This window comes from Dama dama, chromosome 26, assembly GCF_033118175.1.
Source record: "Dama dama isolate Ldn47 chromosome 26, ASM3311817v1, whole genome shotgun sequence".
NCBI lineage: Eukaryota > Metazoa > Chordata > Mammalia > Artiodactyla > Cervidae > Dama > Dama dama.
In genome coordinates, this window is record NC_083706.1 from 40,866,012 (window position 1) to 40,893,825 (window position 27,814).

General features: G+C 40.0%; 2 protein-coding genes across 2 annotated transcripts in view; one reads left to right on the forward strand and one right to left on the reverse strand.

Annotated features, from left to right (window-relative positions):
* The first annotated feature begins 481 nt into the window (after positions 1-481).
* Positions 482-19,060, forward strand: GINM1 (glycosylated integral membrane protein 1). Its single transcript, XM_061130262.1, has 8 exons — positions 482-640; positions 6,301-6,357; positions 6,517-6,613; positions 14,042-14,193; positions 14,727-14,883; positions 15,382-15,512; positions 17,198-17,361; positions 18,348-19,060. Exons 1-8 carry the CDS (start codon positions 521-523, stop codon positions 18,457-18,459), a joined length of 990 nt encoding a protein of 329 aa, XP_060986245.1. The 5' UTR covers positions 482-520; the 3' UTR covers positions 18,460-19,060.
* A 1,656-nt stretch (positions 19,061-20,716) lies between these two features.
* Positions 20,717-27,814, reverse strand: part of KATNA1 (katanin catalytic subunit A1) — a 32,467-nt gene continuing 25,369 nt past the window's right edge. Inside the window, exons 8-11 of the mRNA XM_061130261.1 lie at positions 24,321-24,447; positions 23,683-23,817; positions 22,818-22,944; positions 20,717-21,077 (exon numbers count right to left, since the gene is read on the reverse strand). Of these exons, the coding sequence (XP_060986244.1) occupies positions 20,879-21,077; positions 22,818-22,944; positions 23,683-23,817; positions 24,321-24,447 (588 nt within the window). The 3' untranslated portion in view covers positions 20,717-20,878. The remainder of the gene's footprint in view (positions 21,078-22,817; positions 22,945-23,682; positions 23,818-24,320; positions 24,448-27,814) is intronic.

The window sequence follows — 27,814 nt, forward strand, 5'->3', positions numbered from 1 at the left end:
TCAGTTCAGTTCAGTCGCTCAGTCGTGTCCGACTCTTTGCGACCCCATGAATCGCAGCACGCCAGGCCTCCCTGTCCATCACCAACTCCCGGAGTTTACTCAAACACATGTTCACTTTGTAGATATATGTAAATATATACACATAGAGACATACTGATGTACACATACAGTATATACTAAATCAAAAACAACGGCAATGAGAATGTTTACACTCATTCAGGTGAGGAAATTCTCCTCAAATCAGAGAGCCGGTCTAATGACGAAATCGGACCTTCTGTGACTTGACCCCGCCCCCGAACGTTGTGCGGCGGCCTAGAGCCTTAGACCCCCGGCTGATCTCGGAGAGTTCCGGGTCCCGCCCCGCCCTCGCCCCGCCCCGCCCCGCCCCCACAAAGGCTCCCCACCGCACCCCGCCCCACGAAAAGCCCCGCCCCACGAAAAGCCCCGCCCCTCAGGCCCGCTAGGCCCCGGCCTCCCGCCCGCCGGCCCACGCCCGCCGCCCGCCCCCGGCCTGTCCAAGATGGAGGGCGCTCCGAGGGCGCCCCTCGCTCTCCGGCTTTTCGTTTTCGCGGCCTTGCCAGCCACCGGGTGGCTGACGACCGGCACCCTGGAGCCGCCGCTCCTGCCGCCAGCCCCAAAGGTAGGGCTAGGCGGACGCGACTCGGCCGGGATCCTCGGGGAGAAGCCCGGGCCGGGGACTTGGGACGGCAGCGTCCGCATCGACGCCTCCCACCTCCCCGCCGGCAGGCCGGGGACTGGGGGCCGGGCTCCCAGAGGGCGGGGAGTGGTGGGGAGAAGCACCCAAGGAAACGGGGGCGGCAGGGGACGGGGGAGGCGAGAGAGTGAAAGGGAATCTTTAACGTGTGGTTAAGCCCGGCGCAGCGAAACTGCTTGTTTGGGTAGTCTCGTGTGTTGTCGTCTTGACGGGCGTTTGCCGTCGAAAGTCGCCGATCACCGCCTTTTGTAATGGCGCCTTCTTGGGGTAGAGCCGGGCTCTGGGGCGAGGCAGTGTTTATGTGCTAGGGAAACGTGGAAGTTGCTCAACGAGAGAGAGCGAGGGCGTTTCCAGGCCACCTGTCTGCTGCAGCGGGTGGCGGGAAGGAATGCCTGCCCCCGGCGCGCGGGGCTCCGGGTGCGCGCAAGCCGGGTGCCCGGGGTCCGCAGAGGCAGAGAGACGGAAGACCCCGCGCAGACCCTGCCGGCCTGCCTTTAGCGGGTGGTGTTAGAGGAGCCGGTCTCTAAACCCGGTGGGGCCAGGCGCGCCAGCATCCGCTGGGAACCTGGTAGAAACGCTCCAATCAAAAGCTCGAGGGTGAGGACCCAGCAGAGCGTTGCAGCAGGCTCTCCATCCAGGTGATCCCGAGGTGGGCTGAAGTTTGCGCATCACCGCGTGCTTCTACTGAAGGGTGACTGGTTCTTACCGCTTTTGCCCTTAACTCTCGGGGGGACTCTCGCTGCCCTTAACCAGTATTTGCTTCTCAGCCGTTGAATGTGTGATGGGGGAAAAGTCTGAAGAATTCACAATGCGATTTTCCCAGAATGAGAAGAAACGACATAGGTGCACCTTTTCTTACTAATCAAGACCTGAATACCCAGCATTTAGGGGTGACTGACACCATAAATGTCACTGTTTTAAGAGTTATGGCGTTACCCTTCCTGGCTACAAAATTAATAGCGTACCTCGGTGACAGTTCTCTCGGGATTTTCCAAGAAGCCACACCATCCCAAGCTTTAAGAACCACTTATATCCAAAGTGGACTACAGTTGCAGCTGTTCGAAAATACGAATATGAGATTGAGACCAAATTAAAATGAAGTAATTCCTAGGGTCCTGGAAATAGAGTCATTGGTTACCCCTTTTCCAGACTTTAGAGACTTATCATAGTTATTTATCAACCCCAAATACGTTTGAGTCTATTCCTATTATATGCTTGCCTTTAGACTGCAGGCTGATAATACACCTACTGTGGGTTCTTAGTGAGTTGTTCCGTTTCAGTTCTTCTTATGACTTCTGTCTGCTTTTGGGAAATCCAGATCTACACTCATTTCATTGGTTAAATGAATGCTCTGCAACTAGGAGGAGAATCTCATTCCTTGGAAGGTGTATGTGGGAAGCTGAGGCCTCTGAATCTAAACATTTTTCAAAGTTTTATTGTGGAAAATTTCAAAGGTACAGAACATTTGAAAGAGTTTTAGAGTGGTCATGCATATTTGATAGGAGTTGTTCTGTTGACTATTGTGCAGCAATGGTGTGTTTGAACTCTGCATCATGGTAACCACTGGACTACTATGGTTATTGAGTATTTGAAATGTGGCCAGTGTGACTGAGGAACTGAGTTTTCAATATGTTGTTTAGTTTTAATTAAATGTAAATAGTCACATGTGGTTAGTGGATACCATGTTAAATAATACCAACTCAGCCTACCATTTGTATTTTAATCTACTTCCCTGGTGGCTCAGACGGTAAAGTGTCTGCCTACAATGCGGGAGACCCGGGTTCAATCCCTGGGTTGCGAAGATCTCCTGGAGAAGGAAATGGCAACCCACTCCAGTATTCTTGCCTGGAAAATCCCGTGGACGAAGGAGCCTGGTAGGCTACTGTCCATGGGGTCGAAAAGAATCAGACATGACTGAGCGACTTCACTTTACACTTTATACTTGCTTTATCACACACGTTTTCATCTGTTTATCTTCGTATCCCGCCTGACCTAAACGTAAGAAAATAGGTTAAAGTTAGGAAAATTCTCTGTGTATCTCTTCAGTCACTCATTTATTGGATTATAAGCATTTTTCTGTTTTGTTTACATATGTAAGTTGTCAGCTGTTGAGGTTACACAGATGGTGAAGTAATAAAATTTTTTTTTACAGTTTATTTTTCTAATATTAAAATGACTTGGTGACCAAAGAGAGGGGGGCAGCCAGAGGACGCTTATTTTCTTATATGTGTAAATATTTTTTTATTATATGTGTAAATATTTATTTCATTTATTTCCCTCAGACTTACTTTAAACCAGGTATCTATCACTTTTGTTCTTAGGAAGTCATTTTGTTCCAGGTGGGCATTTGTGAGTGATGGAATCAGAGGAGAATTGAAAATGAGTGGGGAGAGACTTCAGTTCTGCCACCCATTTCTAAGTGTACACTGCCCTGGCTGACAAGCCTGTACTTCCAGTTCCGTCAGAGGCTCTCGGAAAAAGCAAAAAATATGACCTGGCTCTGAACTTTGGGTTAGGAGGCAGGAAGGGATGAGAGTTTCTCCCGATGTGAAGTCATTCAAGAGGATCCAGAAGAATGTAATTGAAGTTGGCCCTCTGGAAAATATAGTGTGCTCATGTCTATTCATTGTCTTTTCCAAAGACAACAGGTCCAGTTCTACTAGGCAAGTGATGTATGTAAGTGCAGTAAATCACTCACAATATAGGGTATGTTCTCTACTGAAAGGCAGAAGCTATAAAAAGGTTTCTCAGAAGAGCATCACCGGAGACTTATCTCCAGACTGTTAGAAGAACAGTGCTCTGCAATTTTCAAATAGATTGTCTAGTTTGGAAAGAATGAATTCTTGACTGAAATTTGGGTTTAAAACTGTACAGCCAGCAACTTGATGGTTTATTGAATGTTAGTTTGTTCTAAGAGATGAGTTCACTTGTTCTAACCCACACTTAATTCTAGATAAGGATGAGCCAGAAGAAAACTGGGCTGGAGCTGAGGAATCACTAGTCCTAAAGCTTCCTGGGCTCCTTTGGGAGTTGGGAAGTGGACCAAAGTCATCCTGAATAGATGGTACGAACTTACATGTTCGTATCCTCTTTATCAAGTTGTCCCAGGAATCAATAAACTCAGCCCATAAAATTACTGTCTTAGTCTCTCATTTTTTAGAAATTTATAAAGTATTGGGGTTGCTCATGGTGCCAAGAAATACACTGGTATGTTAGTTTGATGTTTATGAATAATTTTTCTTGGGGAGGAGCCAAGATGGCAGAGGATTAGGACGGGGAGACCACTTTCTCCCCTACAAATTCGTCGAAAGAACATTTGAACGCTGAGCAAACTTCACAAAACAACTTCTGATCGCTAGCAGAAGACATCAGGTGCCCAGAAAAGCAGACCATCGTCTTCGAAAGGAGGTAGGACAAAATATAAAAGATAAAAAGAGAGACAAAAGAGCTAGGGACGGAGACCCATCCCGGGAAGGGAGTCATAATAGAGGAAGTTTCCAAACACCAGGAAACCCTCTCATGGGCGGGTCCGGGGGAAGTTTTCGAACCTCGAAGGGCAACCCAACTGGGAGGAAAAATAAATAAAACTCACAGATTACATGCCTAAAAGCAACTCCCAGCAGAAAAGTACCCCAGACGCCCACATCCGCCACCAGCAAGTGGGGGCGGAACGGAGAGGAGCAGGCAGCATTGCTTAGGGTAAGGACCCAGCCCGAATGCCCTGAGGGCAATCGGAGGGAGCTAACGTGAGACAGAAACTTAAACTGTGGGATAGCAAGAGAGAGAGAGATTACTAACCTGCCGGCCATTCGCAGAACAAAGGGACTGAGCAATTCCGGAGAAGAGCTAGCCGGTGGCGGACCAGCCTATTCCTGCCATCCCCGCCGGAGGCAGGAGGCAGGGGGGAGGGGAAAGGGGCAAACTCGGCCCCAGAGACGGCACCCCCTACCACACTGCAGAAGGCCTCCAGTTTCTAACCAAAGACTTCCTGAGATTCCGGATGGTCGACATCCACCGGGAGGGTCGCGGCTAGAGCCCAACTCCCGAGAATAGACACAAGCCACACGCACTGACTGGCGCGGAAACTGAGGCTGGGGCCGCGGAGGGGAGAAGGCGCACCACACCCGGGGAGAGTGCGCCCGTCAAGCTCCTGGCTGCCGGAGCTGCTCGGGCGGGAAGGCACAAAACGCAGGCCCAACCGAGTCCACGCTTTTGTGGAGTACCCGAAAACTGGAACCGCGCGCAACGCAGGGCCCGCTCCATATAGAGCAGCCGGGAGCCTGAGCAGCGTAGGGGGGAAAGCACACACCCGTGAGCCGGGGCAAACCCAGTGTGGCCGGAACACTGCGAGTGCTCCCCACACACAGCGGTGTCTGTCTGCAGTGCCCCTCCCTCCCCGCAGCACGAATGAACAAGTGAATAATTTTTCTCTTTGAAAATTAAGAATACCCCCCCCCCCAAAGGTATTTAAGAGGAGTCTTCTTTTTGTTCTAGGATAACAGCGTCTGTGAATACACTTAGGAAATAATTTCATTTACAGATAATAAATTATAGTTCCTGTGACCCTGAATACTTAAAATAGTGCTTTCTTCTGTGTAGTGAGCATCTCATGAATAAACTTAAATATTTGAGTAGACTGTCTTTGAGCATCCTGTGAGAGGCACTGAAACTCTGCACCCCAAGTCCTTGTCCATGGGCATTAGAAGACACCTCTAAGAAGGATAAGAGCAAGTTTGTATGTGAAAACAATAAAGTTGGAAACATTTGATGTCTGCTCTCATGGATGTCTGCTCTCATGGAACAAATAAATAAATTGATGGTGTATTACACAATGTTGTTTAAAAAAAAAAGTGTCTACATCTACCCACATAACTGTTTTAAATGAAAGAAGTTCCAGAAGAATACATGCAATATTATTCCACTTATAAAGTTCAGGCACAGATGAAACTAAACAATAGGTTGTTTAGATAGAGAGCACATGGGGAGTTAAACTGTAGAGGAAAGCAAGAAATGTGAACATGGAAGACAGTATAGGGATTCCTTCTGAGGGGCAGTGGGAAATGTGACAGAAAGGATCATGCAGGGGACTTAGAAGATCTGAATGACATTTTAGTTTTGCTCCTGGGTAGGAATACATGAGTGTTTATCTTTTCTTTTAAACTTTGTATTTGCATATTACATGCTCAGATACATGATATATTTCATATTAAATGGATAAGTGTATAGATTATGAAAAAACTGAAATTGTGAATAATGGCATTTAAAAGGCTATAAAGGGAATTCCCTGGTGGTCTAGCAGTTAAGATTCAGTGTTTTCACTGCTGGGCCCCTGGATTCCATCCCTGGTTGGGGAACTAAGATCCTGAAAGCCACCCCCCCCCCCACCAACACACACAAAAGAGCTGTAAAAATGAAACTGATGAGTCGTGTTTTCTTTTTTTTTCTTGATGAGTTTTTTAACAGTGTTCTTTTAATGTAGTCATAAGCGATCATACAGTAAGTATAACTGAGGGAGAAGAGAATGAACTGAGTTATTCTCAGTTCAGCAAATGCATACCTACCTGATTTGTGTATTTATTTTGCAGGACAGCCTCAGAATTAATGTAACCACCCTGGAGGATGGGAAGGTGTCTAAAGAACAGGTGTGTCTTTGTTATGCTTTCATTATATCACTTAGCTAAGTATCATGCAGACTATTTTATTTTTTATCTATACACCCCATTTAGATAAAGTATTTTTGACATGAGTTTGTCATCATTTGTAAACCATTGGAATTAATGTATATGCTGCTTTATTTTAAGGTTGTTCTTAACATAACCTATGAGAGTGGACAGGTATATGTAAATGACTTCCCTGTAAATAGTGGTGTAACCCGAATAAGCTGTCAGACTTTGATAGGTGAGTACTGCTAAATTATTTCCATTATTGTTCTGTGTTTAATAACACTAAGTGAAACACAATTCTTTGATATTATTTATTTCCATTTTAAATTAATAATATACATCATTACTAAAGTATATGCTAACACTAATGGATTTAAAACTCTTTTCCTACTTAATATTGGTTATTTCTGGCATTTTCTTCTATCATGGCATTGATATTACTCAGAACTGCATGTCTGGTAGGTTAATAACAATGTAAGAATGTGCCTCGAGGTAGTAAATAGGGATTTACAAGCAAGGCAAAATCTCTTCACATTTGTAAAAAGCGAAGAGAAGTGAATTGTCTTTCTGATTCTTCTACCTTTATGTCTATATTACATTTTCCTTTTTAACCTTTTAAAATCTTGAGTTGTTTAAAGACAAGCAAACATGTTACATTAGAATATACCCATTGTTTGAATGAGATAAAGAATATGAGAAATTTGTATAATATTCCTGTTACCTATTTTAATATACAGATTTAAGGCAGTAAGTATTTCTCTGACCACTTGTGTCCTTTACTTAATTCATTGTGTGTCTTTATTATCATTCCATTCATAGTGTTTTCCAGTTATTTATTGTGATATTTCCTTGTCCTAGGAGTTATTTTGAAGTATATTGCTTAATTTTCAAACACTGAGGGATTTTTTTTTCTTTTCTTACTGATTCCATCTCTATCATCAGAGATGTAGCTGTATAATTTTAACCCTTTGAATTTAGAGACTTGCTGTTTAGCTTAACATATGGTCAGTTTTAATAAATGTTACTTTCCATTTGTATTTGAAAAGAAAGTTAACCATTTAATTAGTTGGATATGATATTCCATATCTGTTAGGTCAAATTTGTTAACCACGTTCAGTCTTTTATGGATTTACTGATTTTTTTTGTTTGTTTGCTTGCCCTGTGTATTACTGAGAATGGTATGTTAAAATCTGCGCTAAGAACATTTGTTCTTTCAGTTTTGTCAGTTTTTGCTTTGTATATTTTGACATACAGTATTACTAAATCCATGCAGATTTAGAGCTGTTATGTCTTCTGGTGAATCCACTCTTTTGTCCTTATAATATGTCCTTATTTATCTCTAGTGATGGTCTTGCCTTAAAATCAGTTTTATCTAAATATATTATTTTACCAGTAACTGCTTTTTGGCTGGGCATGGAGGAGGGTGGTGGATGGTTTTGTGGTATGTTTCCATTTTTTTTTCAGTCTTCCTGGGTCCTTATAATTAAGGTGAATGTCTTACAAGCAGCATATACTTGTGGTTTTTTTTTCTTTCTTTTTTTTAATTCAGGCTATCATTCTGTCTTTAATTGGAATTTTAATTTAGTTATATTAATGTAATAAATGATATATATAGACTTAGATAGTCTATCTTGATTATTTGTTTTCTATCTCTGTCTTATCTGTTCTGTTTCTTTTTTTTCTTTTTTTGTCCTCTCTGGATTATTTACTTTTTGTTTCATTGTCCCCTTCTATCTTGGTTTTTATATTATTTTATGTTCTTTATATTATTTTATGTTCTTTTAATGGTTACCCTTGAGATCAGTAAACTCATACTTCTATCATTTCCCAGACACTGCAGGAATCTGAGAACACTTAAACTCTGTTTATTCTCTTTCTGCTTTTAAATTTTTTAATTTAATTTTTATTTTTTTAGCCTTGTGCCTTGAGGGATCTTAGCTCCCTGACCAGGGATTGAATCTGGGCCGTGGCAGTGAAAGCCCGGGGTCCTAACCACCAGACCACCAGGGAATTCCCCCCCTTGCTGCTTTTGTGTTGCTATTTTCATGAATTTTAACTTTTTGGATTCTTAAACCCTGAGCAACATAAGCTGTTCTTGGTGTTTTCCTGTAGTCCAGTGTTCTTCTGTGCTTACCCTCACAGTTACTCTTTCTATTGCTTTTCATTCCTTCCTGAATATCTGTATTCCCCTCTGGAGTTATTTTCCCTCTACCTAAAGAATTCAGCTTAGTATTTATTCAGTGCAGATTTCAGTGTTTGTGTTTGTGTTCATGTTTTTACATGTTTCCTGTGGTTCTCAGCGAGAGAGTTGGTGTACTGCAAGTTAATCCATCATAGCGGGGAAAAGAAGTGCCATTACTGGCTTGAATAACATTCCACTGATGTTATATGTATTAGGAATTTGACGTGGGGCACAGTCTGCCTGCTTTATTTACTATAGTCATCTTTCTAGTCATCCCAGTTGCGTTGAGTTTATTTCCTTGAAAGCTGAAGTAAAAGCCTGTCTTACCATTTTACAGGAATCTTTAAAACATTAAATGTAACTACAACAAGAGTCTCTTATCCTTAATTCTTTAGAAAAATTCTTCTTTGTAGATGTATTACTTATATTGCTGTTGAACAGTTGAACCCAAATGTTGTAGCCTGTGACACTATTATCTCCTAGTTCCTGTAGGTCATAAATTTGAGCTTGGCTTAGCTGGGTGCTCTGACTGGCTCAGCTGGGAAAGGTCTGCTCCCTAGCACTCGTGGTTCTTGACAGGATTCATTTCCTTGTGAGTTGTTCCTCACAGGATGTTAGCTGGAGTCCCTCCTTCATGTTCTTGCCACGTGGGCCTCTCTGTAGAGCACCTCACAACATGGCAGCTGGCTTTATCACAGAACAAGAGAGACTGTCGGGGAGAGAGTGTACCAGCAAGACACAGGTCACAGTCTTTATAATCTAATCACACAGGTGACATTCCAGCACTTTCGCTGTATTCTGTCTGTTCGAAACAAGTGTCTAGGTCCAGCTTGTCCTCTGTAGAAGGCACTTACAAAGGGGCATGAAGGCTGGAGGGGAAAGAGTCATTGAGAGCCATTTTGGAAAGTGGTCTCCCTCAGTAGAGAAAGTCAGAATATAGAGGGCTCTTGTTACTAGTTTTATTCTATAGAAGCCATTACAGATTTGGAGGAAGAGTCATATACATCAGTACGCTTTGATGTATTGATGTGACTGCATTTTCTCATCTATTGAATCTCTGTTCTGGTGACTGGCCTTTGGGCAAACGAGTAGGCTGACGAGGAGCCTGCCTTTCGCTGAGGGAGTTCAGTTCAGTTCAGTTCAGTCACTCAGTCGTGTCCAACTCTTTGCGACCCCATGAATCGCAGCACGCCAGGCCTCCCTGTCCATCACCAACTCCTGGAGTTTACTCAAACTCATGTCAATCAATCGGTGATGCCATCCAGCCATCTCATCCTCTGTTGTCCCCTTCTCCTCCTGACCCCAATCTCTTCCAGCATCAAGGTCTTTTCCAATGAGTCAACTCTTCGCATGAGGTAGCCAAAGTATTGGAGTTTCAGCTTCAGCATCAGTCCTTCCAATGAACACCCAGGACTGATCTCCTTTAGGATGGACTGGTTGGATCTCTTTGCAGTCCAAGGGACTCTCAAGAGTCTTCTCCAACACCACAGTTCAAAAGTGTCAATTTTTCAGCTCTCAGCTCTCTTCACAGTCCAACTCTCACATCCATACATGACCACTGGAAAAACCATAGCCTTGACCAGACGGACCTTTGTTGGCAAAGTAATGTCTCTGCTTTTTAATATGCTATCTAGGTTGGTCATGACTTTCCTTCCAAGAGTAAGCATCTTTTAATTTCATGGCTGCAGTCACCATCTGCAGTGATTTTGGAGCCCCAAAAAATACAGTCTGTAACTGTTTCTACTGTCTCCCTATCTACTTCCCATGAGGTGATGGGACCAGATGCCATGTTCTTAGTTTTCTGAATGTTAAGCTTTAAGCCAACTTTTTCACTCTCCTCTTTCACTTTCATCAAGAGGCTTTTCAGTTCCTCTTCACTGTCTGCCATAAGGGTGGTGTCATCTGCATATCTGAGGTTATTGATATTTCTCCCGGCAAACTTGATTCCAGCTTGTGCTTCTTCCAACTCAGCATTTCTCATGATGTACTCTGCATATAAGTTAAACAAGCAGAGTGACAATATAAAGCCTTGACGTACACCTTTTCCTATTTGGAACCAGTCTGTTGTTCCATGTCCAGTTCTAACTGTTGCTTCCTGACCTGCATACAGGTTTCTCAAGAGGCAGGTCAGGTGGCCTGGTATTCCCATCTCTTTCAGAATTTTTCACAGTTTATTGTGATCCACATAGTCGAAGGCTTTGGCGTAGTCAATAAAGCAGAAATAGATGTTTTTCTGGACCTCTCTTGCTTTTTTCAATGATCCAGGGGATATTGGCAATTTGATCTCTGGTTCCTCTGCCTTTTCTAAAACCAGCTTGAGCATCTGGAAGTTCTCGGTTCACGTATTGCTGAAGCCTGGCCTGGAGAATTTTGAGCATGACTTTACTAGCGTGTGAGATGAGTGCAGTTGTGCGGTAGTTTGAGCATTCTTTGGGATTGCCTTTCTTAGGGATTGGAATGAAAACTGACCTTTTCCAGTCCTGTGGCCACTGCTGAGTTTTCCAAATTTGCTGGCATATTGAGTGCAGCACTTTCACAGTATCATCTTTCAGGATTTGAAATAGTTCAACTGTAATTCCATCACCTCCACTACCATTGTTCGTAGTGATGCTTTCTAAGGCCCACTTGACTTCACATTCCAGGATATCTGGCTGTAGGTGAGTGATCATACCATCGTGATTATCTGGATCATGAAGATCTTTTTTGTACAGTTCTTCTGTGTATTCTTGCCACCTCTTAATATCTTCTGCTCCTGTTAGGTCCCTACCATTTCTGTCCTTTATTGAGCCCATCTTTGCCTGAAATGTTCCCTTGGTATCTCTAACTTTCTTGAAGAGATCTCTAGTCTTTCCCGTTCTATTGTTTTCCTCTATTTCTTTGCATTGATCACTGAGGAAGGCTTTCTTATCTCTCCTGGCTATTCTTTGGAACTCTGCATTCAGATGGGAGTATCTTTCCTTTTCTCCTTTGCTTTTTGCTTCTCTTGTTTTCACAGCTGTTTGTAAGGCCTCCTCAGACAACCATTTTGCCTTTTTGCATTTCTTTTCCATGGGGATGGTCTTGATCCCTGTCTCCTGTACAATGTCACGAACCTCTGAACCTCTGTCCATAGTTCATCAGGCTCTCTATCAGATCTAGTTCTCACTAGATCAAATCTACTTCTCACTTCCACTGTATAGTCATAAGGGATTTGATTTAGGTCATACCTGAATGGTCTAGTGGTTTTCCCTACTTTCTTCAGTTTAAGTCTGAATTTGGCAATAAGGAATTCATGATCTGAGCCATAGTCAGCTCCTGGTCTTGTTTTTGCTGACTGTATAGAGCTTCTCCATCTTTGGCTGCAAAGAATATAATCAATCTGATTTTGGTATTGACTATCTGGTGATGTCCACGTGTAGAGTCTTCTCTTGTGTTGTTGGAACAGGGTGTTTGGACCAGTGCATTCTCTTGGCAAAACTCTATTAGCCAAGGAGACTACTGGATAAACAGTGGAAACACTGAAATGGACCATGAGAGAAGGGAAGTTTTCCAGTTAGAAGTCTCGAGGATGTGAGGGAGGTTAGGCAGATGAGAGAGAGGGCACCGTAATGAGCCTGAAGAAGGAGGACCCAGCAGAGAACCACCAGACAGGTCATAGGGTGCCGCTGAAGGCGTCTAACAAGGACACTGTGTACTCAAAACCATGTGATGGTGAGATTAATCTGGCACCATGTGCATGGTGGAAGAGGGAGGGATTACAGAAGGGGAGAACAGTTAGGTAAATATGTTAAGAGTAAGTAGCTAATGAACTAGGTGTTGGGCGGGGAGGTAGGTGGAGCTGGAAAGGACACATGGAAGAGATACTTTGGATCTGGAATGGTCCAAAGGGAACAACTGACTGGATACAGAGGATGAGAGTGAAGAAGTCAAAGGTAACCTAGTCATTTTTGTCGTTGGTAGTTTGGAGAACGGGAGGGGTTTCTTAACAGAAACAGAGAGGTCAAGGAGGAACAGGTTTGTGAACTTAGATTGAGACCAGGGGTTAGGCCACTTGTTTCTCAATAAAAATGTATGTACCTGTTTAAAAATTACAAATGTTAGTCTGTACCCCTTGAGATTTTAAGACTAGAGTGAGGCTTTAGCATCTGTACTGTTCCCAGTTGGTTCTGATACATAGTTAGGGTTTAGAACCACCAGACCAGGTATTTGTTTTAAATTATGTATTTATAATTCTGGGTGGAATCACTACTTCGCATAGGCTATAGAATAAGAACTTAATGCATCCTCTCAAGGAACTCGGCCCAGTTGAGACAGATTTATAAACTAAGAACTACACTGTTAGTGCTTTAAATTTTTTTTAAAAAAGGCATGAACTCAGCATTGTAAGGATATGGTATCTAGAACTATTAAGTAGGAGTTTATTAAAAATGTATGGAAGGGGACTTCTCTGGAGATCCAGTGGTTGACTTTGCCCTCCAATAAAGGGGGTACTGGTTCAATCTCTAGTGGGGGTCTAAGATCCCACATACCTCAGGGCCAAAAAACCAAAACACAAAACAGAAGCAATATTGTAACAAATTGAATAAAGACTTTGAAAATGGTCCACATCAAAAAATAATAAAATTTAAGAACCTAAGGGAGGAGAGTGAGTAATGGAGAGCATGCTGGATCAAGAGAAGAGCTCGGTAAAGGCACAGTGTTGGCTTAAACAGCTGGGCCTGCATGCAGGATATCCATCTGGGTTCCTTTTTGGCGGATGATTCTCAGCCAATAACATTAGAGGAACAGAAACGAAATGCTGCTTTTGCAGCAGTTTCATTGGTTTCTATTATCTTTTTCTATAGCACTGCTCAGCTTTATAAACCAGTTGCGACTGCCACCCTCCATCACTGCTGGGGTGGGGGTAGGGTTTCTCAGCCAGAAGGAACAGGGCCAATAGCCGATCCCACTCCGTCGTTTGTTAGTGGGGAGTAATTACGGGGCTTTCCCTCCCTCATCCCCATTCCCACCCTCCCCAGCGATTAACAAGTTGCCTACTGGGAAAAGAATTGACAAAAAGCCCTCAAGTGTCCTTATTGCTAGAGTCCTTTCTATCACAGATTTTGTGAATGAATGAATGGATGAATGGATGTGCTCACCTCTCTAACACATGGGATTGTCTGTGTCTTCCACCCTGTTTTGTAAACAGTTGCACCTACTGGTTCCTCATAGCCAGTCTATGTAAAAGAATAGGAAAGATGTGGCAAGTGTGAAGTTCCATACAAAAGCTGAAAGTCATCAGGCGTTTTTCCCTTTAAATGAGTATAAGAATTGTAGGGATTTGTCAAGTTGTCTTTGTTTTCATCGATCTGAAACATCAATGAGGTCAGAAATAAAGGTAAAGATAATGGTATACAACTGTCTTGTTCCATGTAAATGTCAACAGAATGATCAAATTCAGTAACTGATTTTGTTGCATTTTTTGTTCAAAGCTATCACTACTTTTTTTTTTTTTTTAAACAGTGAAGAATGAAAATCTGGAAAACTTGAAGGAAAAAGAATATTTTGGAATTGTCAGTGTAAGGATTTTAGTTCATGAGTGGCCTATGACATCTGGTTCCAGTTTACAACTGATTGTCATTCAAGAAGAGGTAGTAGAGATAGATGGGAAACAGGTAAGATAGTACGCTTACTATCTGGGAATTAATTGTAAAGATTTGTGTTCAGTGTTATGCACATGTTCAGTTATTTATTTCTGACTTGATAAGGAAAGAAGCTACACTAATATTGCCTGTATCCAATCATTTAGAATTGTCTATTTGTTTTAGCATTTACTTGTTTAAGAATTTGAAGTCTTAATTTGAAAAAAGATCATATTTATACATGTTTATATCCCTTAAAATTATGATCATTATTAAGCAGAGCAAGGAAGTGAAGAGACTGAATTTGGTTCGTAACTCTGCTGCCATTTCTTCTGGCCAAGTCTCTCTTAAGTCAGTGAAACGAAACTGAGAGCAAACCTCTAGTAGTGAGTGCTGAAACACACTGTGTGTGATAAAAGTTGCAAATTAATTGTCTTAAAGAGGAATTCTGTGAATAGGACAGGTTTTTTAGTTTCAGAAATCAGGGAAGAAAATTCAGTTTTAGATTCTTAACCAGGTTGTGTCATTATTCAAAATAAAGAGTAATTGCATCTATTTTTTCATAGGCTCAACAAAAGGACGTTACTGAAATTGATATTTTAGTTAAGAATCAGGGAATAGTCAGACGTTCAAACTACACCCTGCCTTTAGAAGAAAGCATGCTCTACTCGATTTCCCGAGACAGTGACATTCTATTCACCCTTCCCAACCTCTCCAAAAAAGGTACTTTCAACGACCGTTATTTAAAGTATTAAGGAAATGATTTCTTTAATCGGTAACTTTTTCATCATAGTTTGGAAGTAAGCTTCTTTTAAAAATGCTTTATAACATGTATTGCTTTATGTATCCATTTTGTAAAATGTGGTCTGTGCTGATGACAGAGGGACATTTTGCTGAAATCATCTAAAAATACACAATAAGAATTTCATTCACTTAAGTTCATTTAGAAGAGGAAATATCGTTTTTTCCACTGAAACACAGAACTTAAAAAATTTGACTTTCTATGTGACAGAATTATAACTGCTGTAGCTCCCTTCTTACTGTCTTAATTTGAGGTTCCTTTCTGGCATTTAAATCTAAAGAATCAAATGTTTGTTTTCCTCCCACGAAAAAAATGGATGTTCTCAGCATCCTAAATGTTACTGGTGTAGAGCCCTAGAACTGGTGGGAGAGTCACCAGCACGGGCTTAGCATTGTGGTAACCTGGCTCTTCCTTCCCAGGAGACAGTGTTAGTTCATTGCAGACCACCAGCCAGTATCTTATCAGGAATGTGGAAACCACTGTAAATGAAGCTCTCCCTGGCAAATTACCTGAAACTCCTCTCAGAGCTGAGCCTCCATCTTCATATAAGGTAAATAAGGTATCTGGGATTATCTTTATATGTGTTACAAGCATTTATGGTTATGGTAAAGAAAATAAGTGCTAGCGTTTTAAATGAGGTGGAAACCATGAGAATTTGATCCATGGGATGTTGTTAATAATGAACTCATCACTGTTTTAATGTGACATTTTTAGGTATTCCTGTTTTCCTTATTAGTAATGTAGTCAGATGATGATGGTTGAGGTATAGATTTCAGTTTATTTGGGGGTCTTTCTCATGTCCCCATTGGTCTGTTTATTCTGTGACTTCATGCATGCACACATGTACACATACACACAGTCCCCTCGAGACCTTGTACAGTGACTTGGCACACTTGGTTGAGCGTACTTTCTGAAATCAGACTGCCTAGGTTTGAATCCTGGTTCTGCTTGGGACAAGTTCCTAGCCTCTCTAACCTTTTTCTTTATGTGTACAGCAAAGGTACATAAAGTGATGCCTTTTCTATGAGGTTGTTGTAAGCATTTAAATAAGATGGGTGCAAATGTAAGTATACATTGGCACCTGTTAAATACTCACATGTGATTAATAATAGTATACTGTTGACTGGGAAGACAGGGTTCAGAGAGTATGGTGAAATCTCTATGTTAGCTTGGCCCCTTACTCAAAATAATTTACATTTAAGTGAGCAGGATATGTGCTTAGTAACAAAAGATTCCAGAGATGCTTCTTTGAAGAGGTTCTCACTGAAGGTTAGGATTGCTTGCTTTGGGTTACTGGAGAAACCTTGGTCATTTTTTGAATGCCTGAACTCTGGTGCCCTTACTAAACTTACTCCATCTCTCTCAGAGCAAGGAAGAACAGACTCTTCAAAGTCCTTGCCATCAAAGCATGCCCAAGTTTCATCTGTCACTGTTGAAGTACGCAGTGAACTCCTCATCACCAATGGGCATCACAGACTTGATGAACATGAGTTTGAGCAAGCTCCGCGAGTTGCTGATGGACAGGGAAGCCTGGCATGCTGCAGTCCATGGGGTCGTAAAGAGTCGGACATGACTGAGCAACTGAGCTGAACTCCCCATAGGGTTCCAAAAGCTATGAATATGTCTGTCACTCTTTCCTTCTGTTGTCTTCCAAATACTGGAAACACATAGCTGACAGGTCCATTCTGTATAAGTGGACTAGCCTTCTTGTCATGCATGCTTAGATACTCAGTCATGTCTGATTCTTTGGGATCCCAGGGACTGTAGCCTGCCAGGCTCCTCTGTCCATGGGATTTTCTAGGCAATAATAGTGGAGTGGGTTTCTATTTCCTCTTCAGGGGCTCTTCCTGACCTAGGGATCAAACCAATGTCTCTTATATCTCCTGCATTGGCAGGCGGATCGTTTACCACTGGTGCCACTTGGGAAGCCCTTTATATTAGACAACACGTATGAATAACTGTAAAGGGTAGTAACAGGTAACAAACATTTATGCCTCTTTTGCTGGAAAATAATTTTTAAATTGTAAATAACTTTGAGGTACATTTAAAAAATAAAATGCACCCATTTAAAATGTACAGTTCGATAAGTTTTGACAAGTGTAGATACCCATGTTACCACCATTACAGTCAAGATATATAAATGTTACCATCACCTAAAACTAGAACATAATTTTTAAAGTTTCTTAGAGCTCAAATGAAACTTGCATATCTAACAAAAACTTTTTTTTTCTTTAGGTGATGTGTCAGTGGATGGAAAAGTTCAGAAAAGATCTGTGCAGGTTCTGGAGCAGTATTTTCCCGATATTCTTTATGTTTTTGAATGTCATGGTGGTTGGAATTATAGGAGCAATTATAGTAATAACCATCTTAAAGGTGCTTTTCCCAGTTTGTGAATACAAGTAAGTATTTCTCATTTTTTATCAACTTTAGTATTTTTAATGATTAAAAAGTAATTGTATTTACTATAGAGTAGAAAATTTAAAAATTAGGAAGAATAAGACAAGTGGGGGGAAAAATAATATATCTTTTTTTCTAGTCCATCTTTCAGCTTTAGCAAAATTAAAAGACATTTATTGGATACCTATATGGTCAAGACACCTGTCTTGGGAATTCACATGTGGATAGGACAAACTCTGCTCTGTAAGAACTTAGTGTATTGGAGAGAAAGGAAAGTGTCTATAACGGAAAATGTATTGTGTGTAATAAGAAATAAATGAAACGAGGGCTTCACTATGTATTTTCAACCACAAAGTATCAATTTAAAATGCAGTAAAATTTTGGAGACTAGCAAGGTATTTTAGTAACACGAGAAAGTAAAAGAAGTAAAAATTAAAGTTGCTTGGTTGTGTCCAACTCTTTGGGATCCCATGGACTATATAGAATTCTCCAGGCCACAATACTGAGTGGGTAGCCTTTCCCTTCTCTAGGGGATCTTCCCAACCCAGGGATTGAACCCAGGTCTCCTGCATTGTAGGCGAACTCTTTACCAACTCAGCCACAAGAGGAAGCCCAAGAATACTGGAGTGGGTAGCCTGTCCCTCCTCCAGTGAATCTTGCAGGTGGATCGTTACCAACTGAGCTATGAGTAACAGGAGAAATGCTGTCTAAAGATCTATGGTTGCATGCCAGTGGAGTACTGATTAGAAAGCTGCTCAGGCCTAGTCTTCTTGCCCACTTGGTGCAAATCTAGGACTGTGTATGCCATGGGGATCTGTAATTTACCTTGTCATCTCCTACAGTACCAGCTAAGGAACTTCTTTAGTTTGGTTAAAGTGAACTAACCATCATAAATAAAATGAAGCAAAAATACCTAATCCCAGGTATACATTTAATTACAACCTCAAAGTAGCCCTGTCTTACTTTAGTTTTAATTTTTGCATTTCAGAGGAATTCTTCAGTTGGATAAAGTGAATGTTATACCTGTGACAGCTGTCAGCTTATATCCAGATGGACCTGAGAAAACAGCAGAAAACCCTGGAGATAAAACATGTGTTTAGAACACCCTCTCAAATCATGGACTCTGAGTTAGCTTAATGGTTCAGATTTGCCACTCAAATATAATTTTCTTTAAGCCATTAAGAATCAGTTTGTACACTAGAGAAATTGCTAAACTCCTAAAGCTGTCTAAAACTTGATCTTTAAAGTGACAGTTAAAGTTCACCTTATTCTATAATAGGGCTGCCTGTTCTGGTGGTGAATTATTAAAGAAAATTTAAATGCAATGGAAGAGAAGACATGTGAAGAAACTGAAACTACCAAAAAGAAAAAAAAAGGGCAAGACAAAATGCCACGTGCCAATCCTTTTCAAGGTGCCTTTGTTAAGGAAATTATATACATTTAATTACTATAATATATAAGACTTTATGAAAAGCACTTTATGAAATTCTAATTTAAAAGCTCAAGAACTTAACACTTATTTTTTTATTCAGTAAAATGTGCCTTAATATTAAGTATGTGACTCAGTATAAAAATCACTGAAGTGTGTATCATGATTTGATTGTATCCTGTACCAAGACTACTTACCTTGGATGAACCAGGATTCTAAAATAGTGACATGTTCTCACTCTAAAAATAAACTTTTTTTTTTTGAAGATAAAAGTACAATGTTTTTGGAGTATCTTTGCCCATGTGAGTTACTTACAATAGCTCCTTTCACATAGCACTGGCTGAAACCAAGGGCCACATCAGTTAGTAAGTCCATCAATGTTGTCTAATTAGATGTGCCTTTGCTCTCATGGTTCTCAGTGTAATCCTGTTTACCCCACAGTAATGTTTGGTCTTTTTTTAACCATCACCCATATGGACGTATATTTTACAATATGATCTAGGACATGTAATTCTTAACCTTCACTCCATGTGATACTTTCTGTTCTATTAAAATTCTTTAAGTTTTTTTTTTTAATTGTAACCCATCATTTAAACAGCTTCTTCAGTGGCTCAGTGGTATAGGATCCACCTGCAATGCAGGAGCCACAGGAAACATGGGTTCGATCCTTGAGTTGGGAAGATCCCCTGGAGAAGGGAATGGCAACCCACTCCAGTATTCCTGCTTGGAGAATTCCATGGACAGAGGAGCCTGGCAGGCTACAGTCCATAGGGTTGCGAAGAGTTGGACACGACTGAAGTGATTTAGCAAGCATCATTTAAAATACTTTAGAGGAAAAAAAAATAAAAAAATAAAATACTTTAGAGGGAAATGACTGGATTTTAAACCACCTTCAACTTTTACTAAATAGGTACGTGTAGTGGAAGGATGATAGGTAGTAAAGGAGTCATTCATTCTGCTTATTTGTTTTTAATAAGGAATAACAGCCCTGTGTAATGTACTGTGTCCATCTTCTAGACAAATAATAATTTGATCCCAAAGTCACTCAGCAATTAACACTTTATTTTTTTTTAATGCCCTTCACTAAGTTGCTAGAAATCCCCAGTTCTAACTTTAAACAATGACAGGGTCTTATTTCATCCTTTAAGCATAAGCTTGTAGCCTCTTGTGAGAACAGTGCAGGAGGCTTTCACTGGAGGGTGCAGGCCCGGCAGTCAGCAGCTCCTAGCCTGCCTTCTCTCCTCACCTGTGATACTTGAGACCATGGCAAGTCATGTGGTCTTCCTGAGGCTCTGTTTTCTATGGTTGGGGTGATACAGTATTACTTTACAAGGAATTATAAATAGAAATCTTACCTGAAGTTTTATACCATTACTGTTTATTTCATTTATTAATGTATATTTGTACTGTTAATTATTTTAATTACACTGTGCATCCATGAGTGATGGGTTAGTGACTATTAGAGAATAGTGAGCAGCACGAACGTGAAGGCAGCTTCTTCCCTGCAGGGCAGCCTTTTCCATGTGGGCAGAATAAAGTCAGGCAGGCAGGACTGTACAGATGTGTATATACATATATTTTTCCTTTTAAACTGCACAGTAAAATGAAGGGGCCTTTAAAGCTCTCTCAGAACCAGGAGGGAAACCGGCCATAACACCAGGCAGGAAGGAAAGCACAGTGGGTGTGGTTCGGGCGTCACTCAATTGGCTACTTGTGTAAAAATGTTCAGGAATTTTCAGTTATCCTCTGGCACCTACAGAGCTAGAGCCAGTCTTATTCCTCAGAAGCAACAGCAGCCACAGGCAGTGGAAGAGAAAAGGATACACTCAGAAGTGCACATAAAGACAGTTTTCCAAGCCAAGTAATAGTACTTGTGCTATAACATTTGTCAGTGAAAGAGAAATACAGTAAGGCTAAAGTAAAACAAGTTTGCTTGTAACTTGAAAAAATTGCCTTTATTCAGAATCATACTTTTTTTCACTCTTACCATAACGAAAGTTTAAAAAAATATAGCGCTTGGTGCAATGAAATACTACATTTAATTATTCAAACACTTAATGCAAGGTTGCTCACAGTTTACATGTGAGAATTTAGCATGATCCAAACTCAAATATCCATTTCTCATATCTTTCAATGTCTGCAGCAGACACTGACTTTGAAACCTTTTTTAAAGCCATTTCAAAATCCTCCATAGTTGTAGGCATGTGCATTTCTTCTCTTGAAAGATTTCTGATTTCTTCTGGGGTCAAACCTTCAATACGCCTTCTCATTGCCATCAAGGATGCATCCCTAGGTTTTAAATTAAAAAGACAAAAACCACAAAGTGATGTGCTGGTCAAATAAAAAACTGTGAACAGAAGGTTTTTTTCATTTCATGTGTTATTCTGCAATTATTTTATTATGTATACAGAAGTAGTACTGCACAGAATCTAGTGTTGAACTACAAGACCTGTTTTGGAGCTGTTTTGTTAGCAGTTAAATCTGAGCAAAAAGCCCAAGAAGAAGTAGAAGGATGTAACATGAGGGCAACTGAGTTTTTTTTAAAGTGTACCATAAAATAAAGAATAAGCATCACAGGGACAGGAGAGAACTTGTTAGCTGGAAAATTAAATATTTTCTACTGCATGTGTAAGAAAAGCTAAACAATCAAGTGGTCTCTCCTTTCCCCTCCTCTGTATTAGTGCTGTATTTTTTAAGGAGAAACTTAAGATTCAACTACCTCCTTGCTTTCACCCACTTTGATCCTTACCAGCAGCCACCACATGTGCAAAGTGACAGCCACAAAGCTGTTTCACACACACATTACTGCTAATCCTCACGTCAGCCCTGCATGGAATGCTTACTTTGGAGGTGAGTAAACCAGTGCAGTCAAGTACCTTCCTAATCAATGTCCAAACTAATACCAAGATTAGGACAAAACCTACTTCAATCACGTGAAGTAGAGACCATCTTTTCTTGTTACTGATATTCCTATCACATTTATGACACTTCACTGAAAATGAGACTGTATTTCCTTCTGATGTGCCAAATCAATCTACGTTAGATTATGTCTCCTATGGAACCACACACTGAATGAATGCGCCGACATTACTTTTTCTAACCCAGGCACTTGGCAGCAGTCACCATGCAGACGACTCCGCTCAGTCTTGCCTTGCTGGGCTTCCTCTGCAACCAGGTCTGACACACCCAAAGTGGCTGAGATTATCAAATTTGGTAAGTCAAAATTGAAGACAGAAACAAATGGAAGAGACAAATCCACTGCTTTCAAAACAAATGACTGAACAGAAGCAGGCAAGTTTTAATAAGGTATGTGACACCAATAAGCATTCCACAAGCTCTGCCTTCTTATTTTACTTCTTTTAGCTGTTTAACTTTGTAAGATGCAAAGAGTGTGGATCAAATTTAAATGACTGTGCTGCCCTTTTCACATCAAAGAGAGGAGAACTACTGACAGGAGGGCTGAAGGCCATTCCTGCCTCTCCCATCTGCCTGTCTGGGGAAGAAGAAGAATTTACATGGTGGTGAAGGAAGAAGCTAAGTGGGGTGACAGTGAAATCTAAAGTAAAAAAGCAAACTGGTCCAAGGTGTCCCGTGGGCTGTTAAAATACAGTGTAATCAGAGTGACTTTGTTGTTGTTCAAATGATTTTAATTACTGGAATGCACACTTTTTAAAGTATGCAAATAAAAAGTTTTAAAACCTAAAACTTTTTTTCTAAAACCAAGACAATTACTGGTTTTCTATTTTATATCAGTTGTTTTAACACTACCTTCTTGAACGTGTAGCTTTTAAATGAACCACAGTCTTCAATGACATACAAGATAACCACATGACTTGACTAGCACCAGCTAACACTAATGCCAAAACTTGTGTCTCTGACTAGGTTATATTATGTGGGTCTTTATTCTTCATCTATCTTCATTTAGCATAAAAACTTCATAACAGAAGTTTACACTGACAAAATTCTATGCTTCCTAAAAACAAAACCAGAACCAGAAACAAAAACCCATACTTCCAAAATAATTCATACCTGCACACATTGGTAATGTCCGCACCTGAATAACCCTCCATGTTTTCTGCTATACTTGCAAGGTCAACATCATCAGCCAATTCCAGCTCACGGAGACTTATTCGTAATAGCTCCTCCCTGCCTTTTGCTATTAGGAGAAACAAAATATAAATGAATATATATAAATATAAATATATATAAAAAATAAACATAAATATAAACAAATATAAACATACATATAAATACCAACATAAACAATGTTTTATTTTTCTCCAGTCTACTTTAAGAAGTTGTTTTTCAATTCTTAGAGCTCATTTGCTTAAAAAGTTTAAGAGCTATTCCTCATTGAATTTTTATTTTTAAATTTTAATTTTTTTAATTGAAAAATAATTTTTAATTGAAATTTTTTTAGTTTTTACATTTTTAATTGAACTCATTTTTCTTTTTTTTTTTCCCCATTTATTTTTATTAGTTGGAGGCTAATTACTTTACAATATTGTAGTGGTTTTTGCCATACATTGACATGAATCAGCCATGGATTTACATGTGTTCCCCATCCTGATTCCCCCTCCCGCCTCCCTCTCCATCCCATCCCTCTGGGTCTCTGGTTTGTCTTTTAAAGTAAAGTTAATTAATACCAAACTTCAAAATTTAGCAAAACTACTTAAGAGTTAACATGAAGGACTTTACTGGTGGTCCAGTGGCTAAGACTGGCTCCCAATTCAAGCAGCCTGGGTTCAATCCCTGGTCAGGAAACTAGATCCCACATGACTGCAATAACAGTTCACATGCTGCAACTAAGACCTGGTTCAGCCAAATACATAAATAAAATAAAAAATATTTTTAAAAAAAGTTAACATGAGCTTCCTGATTCAAATGAAGATACCTGATGGTAATGGAATATAGATTCTTTTCTCAAGACGTCGTCTTAAAGCCTCATCAATATCCCAGGGAAAATTAGTAGCTGCCAGAACCATAACCATTTTGGAAGGGTCATCATTTTCAGAAGCACCTCCAACACCTTGAGGAAGGGTAAGAACATAGTGAAAAAAAAAGAAAAGCAAAGCTCAAATACTTAAAGATCCTCAAATATTTAGCACAACATTAAAAGCAATGTAATCATCAAGCCTCCTTAAGACTTACAAAGCAAACTGGTACATGTGAGTTTGCAGCTCAAGAAAAATGAGTTTTTGTAGCATGCAGAAAATATGACTCAAAAACAGATTTAATAAAAAGACTAGTTCAGCAAAACAGTGTAACAATTTTAAAAATTCTTCAAAACCATACATATCCCCCTCCAAGGCCAACTGATCTGCATTTGTTTCAGTTTCATGGCTAAGAATGAGATCAGTGTGTATGACAAAAGGTGTCCAGTGAAGGAATAGCCATTATTTCCGAGGTGTCACCACTGTCAGCATCCCCCATTTACTGCTGTCGATCTCCAGGACCTACTCGCCAGCCCTGGTCACTGGAGCTGGGGTGAGCCCTGAGTGGAGCTTCGCTCACGCTTAGACTCGTGCATACCGTCCATCTGAACCAGCAGCTCGGCCTTCACCCTTCTGCTTGCCTCGTGCTCTTCAGAAGTCCCTCTGCGGCTGCAGATGGAGTCTATCTCATCAATAAATATAGTAGCTGGAGAGTAAAATCGAGCCTGCAGGAAGAAACCAGGCAACACCAGGTTTTTAATTCCATTTAAAAGTAATCTACAGTTAAGCAATTAGAAAAGAGTGGAGGAGCCTGCCCACACTGCGCATCGCTCCCTCTTGTCCTGAGGAGAGAATTGGAAGAGCTAAAATACAGCTTCTAATACAGACTTATTGTATACTTAAATATTACATGGCAATTTCTATATTATTCAATACTCTAATGGGCTATACATAAGTCATATAAATACAGGATTATCCTGTACATTACAATGGTATGGATAACAATAAGGGGAAGACATTTATAGATTCTGATAAGCGTTCTAAAGTTTCAGAAAAAATTTTGTTAAAGAGAACCATTACCTTATATATTAATATCACATAGATTTATATAAATATTTAAAGTATGTTTAAATTTTAATATTTCATTTATATGTAAATTTATTTTAATATATATAATGTATATAATGTATAAATATATTTAAATTTATATTTTATAAATATAAATTCTCTCTAAGGAATTCTAATTAAATTGCCATTTTTCATTTGACTAATACAAGTACAGCTGACCCCTGAATAATTCGGGTATGAACTGCATGGGTCTACTTACATGTAGATATTTTTCAGTAATAAATACTATACTACTACCTAAGTTGGTTGAATCTGAGGGTGTAGAGGAATTATGGATACAGAGGGCTAACTATAAGTTACATGCAGATTAATCTTCACATTGTTCAAGGGTCAATTAGAAGAATCAATTAAAACGGCCTTTTTTTAAAGATAAAATTCATATAACAAAAAAATTCACCATTTAAACCATTTTAAAGTATATACAATTCAGCATTCAGCATATTAATACTATTATGCAACCATCATCACTGTCAATTCCAGAACATTTCAGTGCCTCCCCCTGCCCAATAACCCACACTTCTCTTCCCCCAGCCTCTGGTGATCACTGATCTATTTTCTGTCCCTAAGCATCTGCCTGTTCTGAACATTTCAAATTAATGGCATCATACAATACGTGGCCTTTGTGTCTGCTTCCTTCCACTCAGCATGTTTTCAATGTTTATCTATATTATAGCATGTACAGTACTTCGTTCTCTTTTATGGCTGAATAATATCCCCCAAGTTTATTTTTGTACCTCAAATGCATTTCTTCTTCCTCAAATCAAAGGACAGGGAAGACTGATCCACCAGTCAAGTATTAACCTAATAAACAGCTGTGTAAGACTCAGTAGTATCACCGTTTTCTTAAGGAGACAGAAGCAGCTTTTATCTATTTATTTTTGTGTTTTTTTGTTTGTTTTTAGTATACTTCATTTTTTTATTGGAGTATGGTTGATAAGAACCATATTATTATAGTAATTAATATTTACTGTTAATCATTTTTTAAATGAAATATCCAAACTTACAGAATCACCACACAAGAAAGCTTGAAACTAAATGATGGCAAAGATTTCTCAAAACAGAGCTTAAGTGAACAAACAGCATTTTAAAGGTTCTGCTAAAAATAGAAGTCCACAATGGCAAATGAACACAACAGACTTGAACATGCAATTGCACTAGGTCCACCAATTCTTCTGACCATGAGGTTACAATCCATTCCCCTCTAAAACGCGATTAACTGTGCTGAAAGACTGTGCCTCCAAAGTACAGATTTACTTTTAGTCTGTTCATTTGGAAAATCCTAATATTAAATCTCACTTTCTTTTCTAGTTAAAAACTTGAATTCTAAGTTATCTATTCCCTCCAAAAGGATAATACCATTTTTAATTAAGGTATCCTTTTACTTGGGTTTTAGGCACTATGTACAAACATTTTTCTGCTTTCAAGAAACAGAGGGGGAAAATAAACTGGATGGAGGGAAAGAAAGAAAAAAGCAAACATAAAAGAAAATTTGTAATTGAAATTCTAGCTAGCAACCATCAGAACCAATGACAAAAATCAACTTTCAAGCAAAAACTACTAGATTTGAGTTTCCCCCCCCATACTACGGGTACATAGAAAGGTCTAAATTAAAGCAGAGGCTATGTGGCACATTTAAAATTTGGTTTGGATGACCTGGGAAGGTATCATAGAGAGATGTGGAAGAGGACACCAACTGTTTCTGCCTGCACAGCACCCCTTCTTCTGATAAGAGAAGCTCTCCTTTTCATTTGTACATAAATTATCTTTCTCATTTTTACTCCACTACTTCAAATGAGGCCAACCTCTGCTGGAGTCCCAGGAGAGTCCAGGCACAAGCGTGTGACTCAAGTAAGGCCAAACATTAATCTCTGGAGTTTTGATGGAACAACTGAGAAATGAGGACTCATTCTTAGGGATTACCATAAGGACAACAAAAATAAGATTTAAACTTCTAACAGCTATCTTAGTCACCATATGGATCTGCCAACATCAAAGTCAACCCAGAGGTAAAAAGAGCCAAATGTTTAGGCAGAAACAATTCCCAAGGACATCTGAATTGCTGGATCCTGCTAGACCTAAAAATATAAAATATAACCTGATAATTCTGTTATGTCACCCAACATATTATTCTTATTGTTTAAACTGATTTGATTAGACTTTTATTTTCCTTTATTGGCTGCACCTGTGGCATGTGGGCTGATAGTCCCAGACCAGGGATGGAACCCATGACCCTTGCATTAGAAGTGCAGAGTCTTAACCACTGGATCACCAGGGAAGTCCCATGATAAGATTTCTGACACCTGAAAATGAAAGTTCTTGACAATATAACAAAAAAATATACAGTTAAATTTTTAAATATCTGTACCAACTCATGTGAAAACCTCTGGACAGATTTTTAATAATATTTAAGTGGGACTACCCTGGTGCTACAGTGGGTAAGAATCTGCCTGCCAATGTAGGGGACACTGGTTTGACCCCTGGTCTGGGAAGACTTCACATGCTCATGGAGCAACTAAGCCTGCCCTGCGAGTCACACCTACTGAGCCTCGGAGCCAGTGCTCCACAGCAAGAGAAGCCAGTGAAACCAGAAGCCTGCGCAATCTAACTAGAGAGTAGCCCCCTCAAGCACCCAGAGAAAGCCCGGAACAGCAAAAAGGACCCAGTGCAGCTGAAAATAAATAATTTAAAAACAATATTTGTCGATGTATGGCAGAAATCAACATAATACTGTAACGCAATCATCCTTCAATTAAAATTAATTAAAAATAGTAATGGTAATATTTAAGTGGCTTTATTCATAATATAGGCCTTAAGCCATGCTCACTTTGAAAGATTCTGGTGGGGCTGGGCACATAAGAGGCAGTCATCTGCAGAGCAGTCAAAACCATGACATAAGAGGCAGTAGTACAATTTTACTCCTTGAGAGAGGCCACATGATGAAAAAGAGAAAAATCAAGCTGGTTT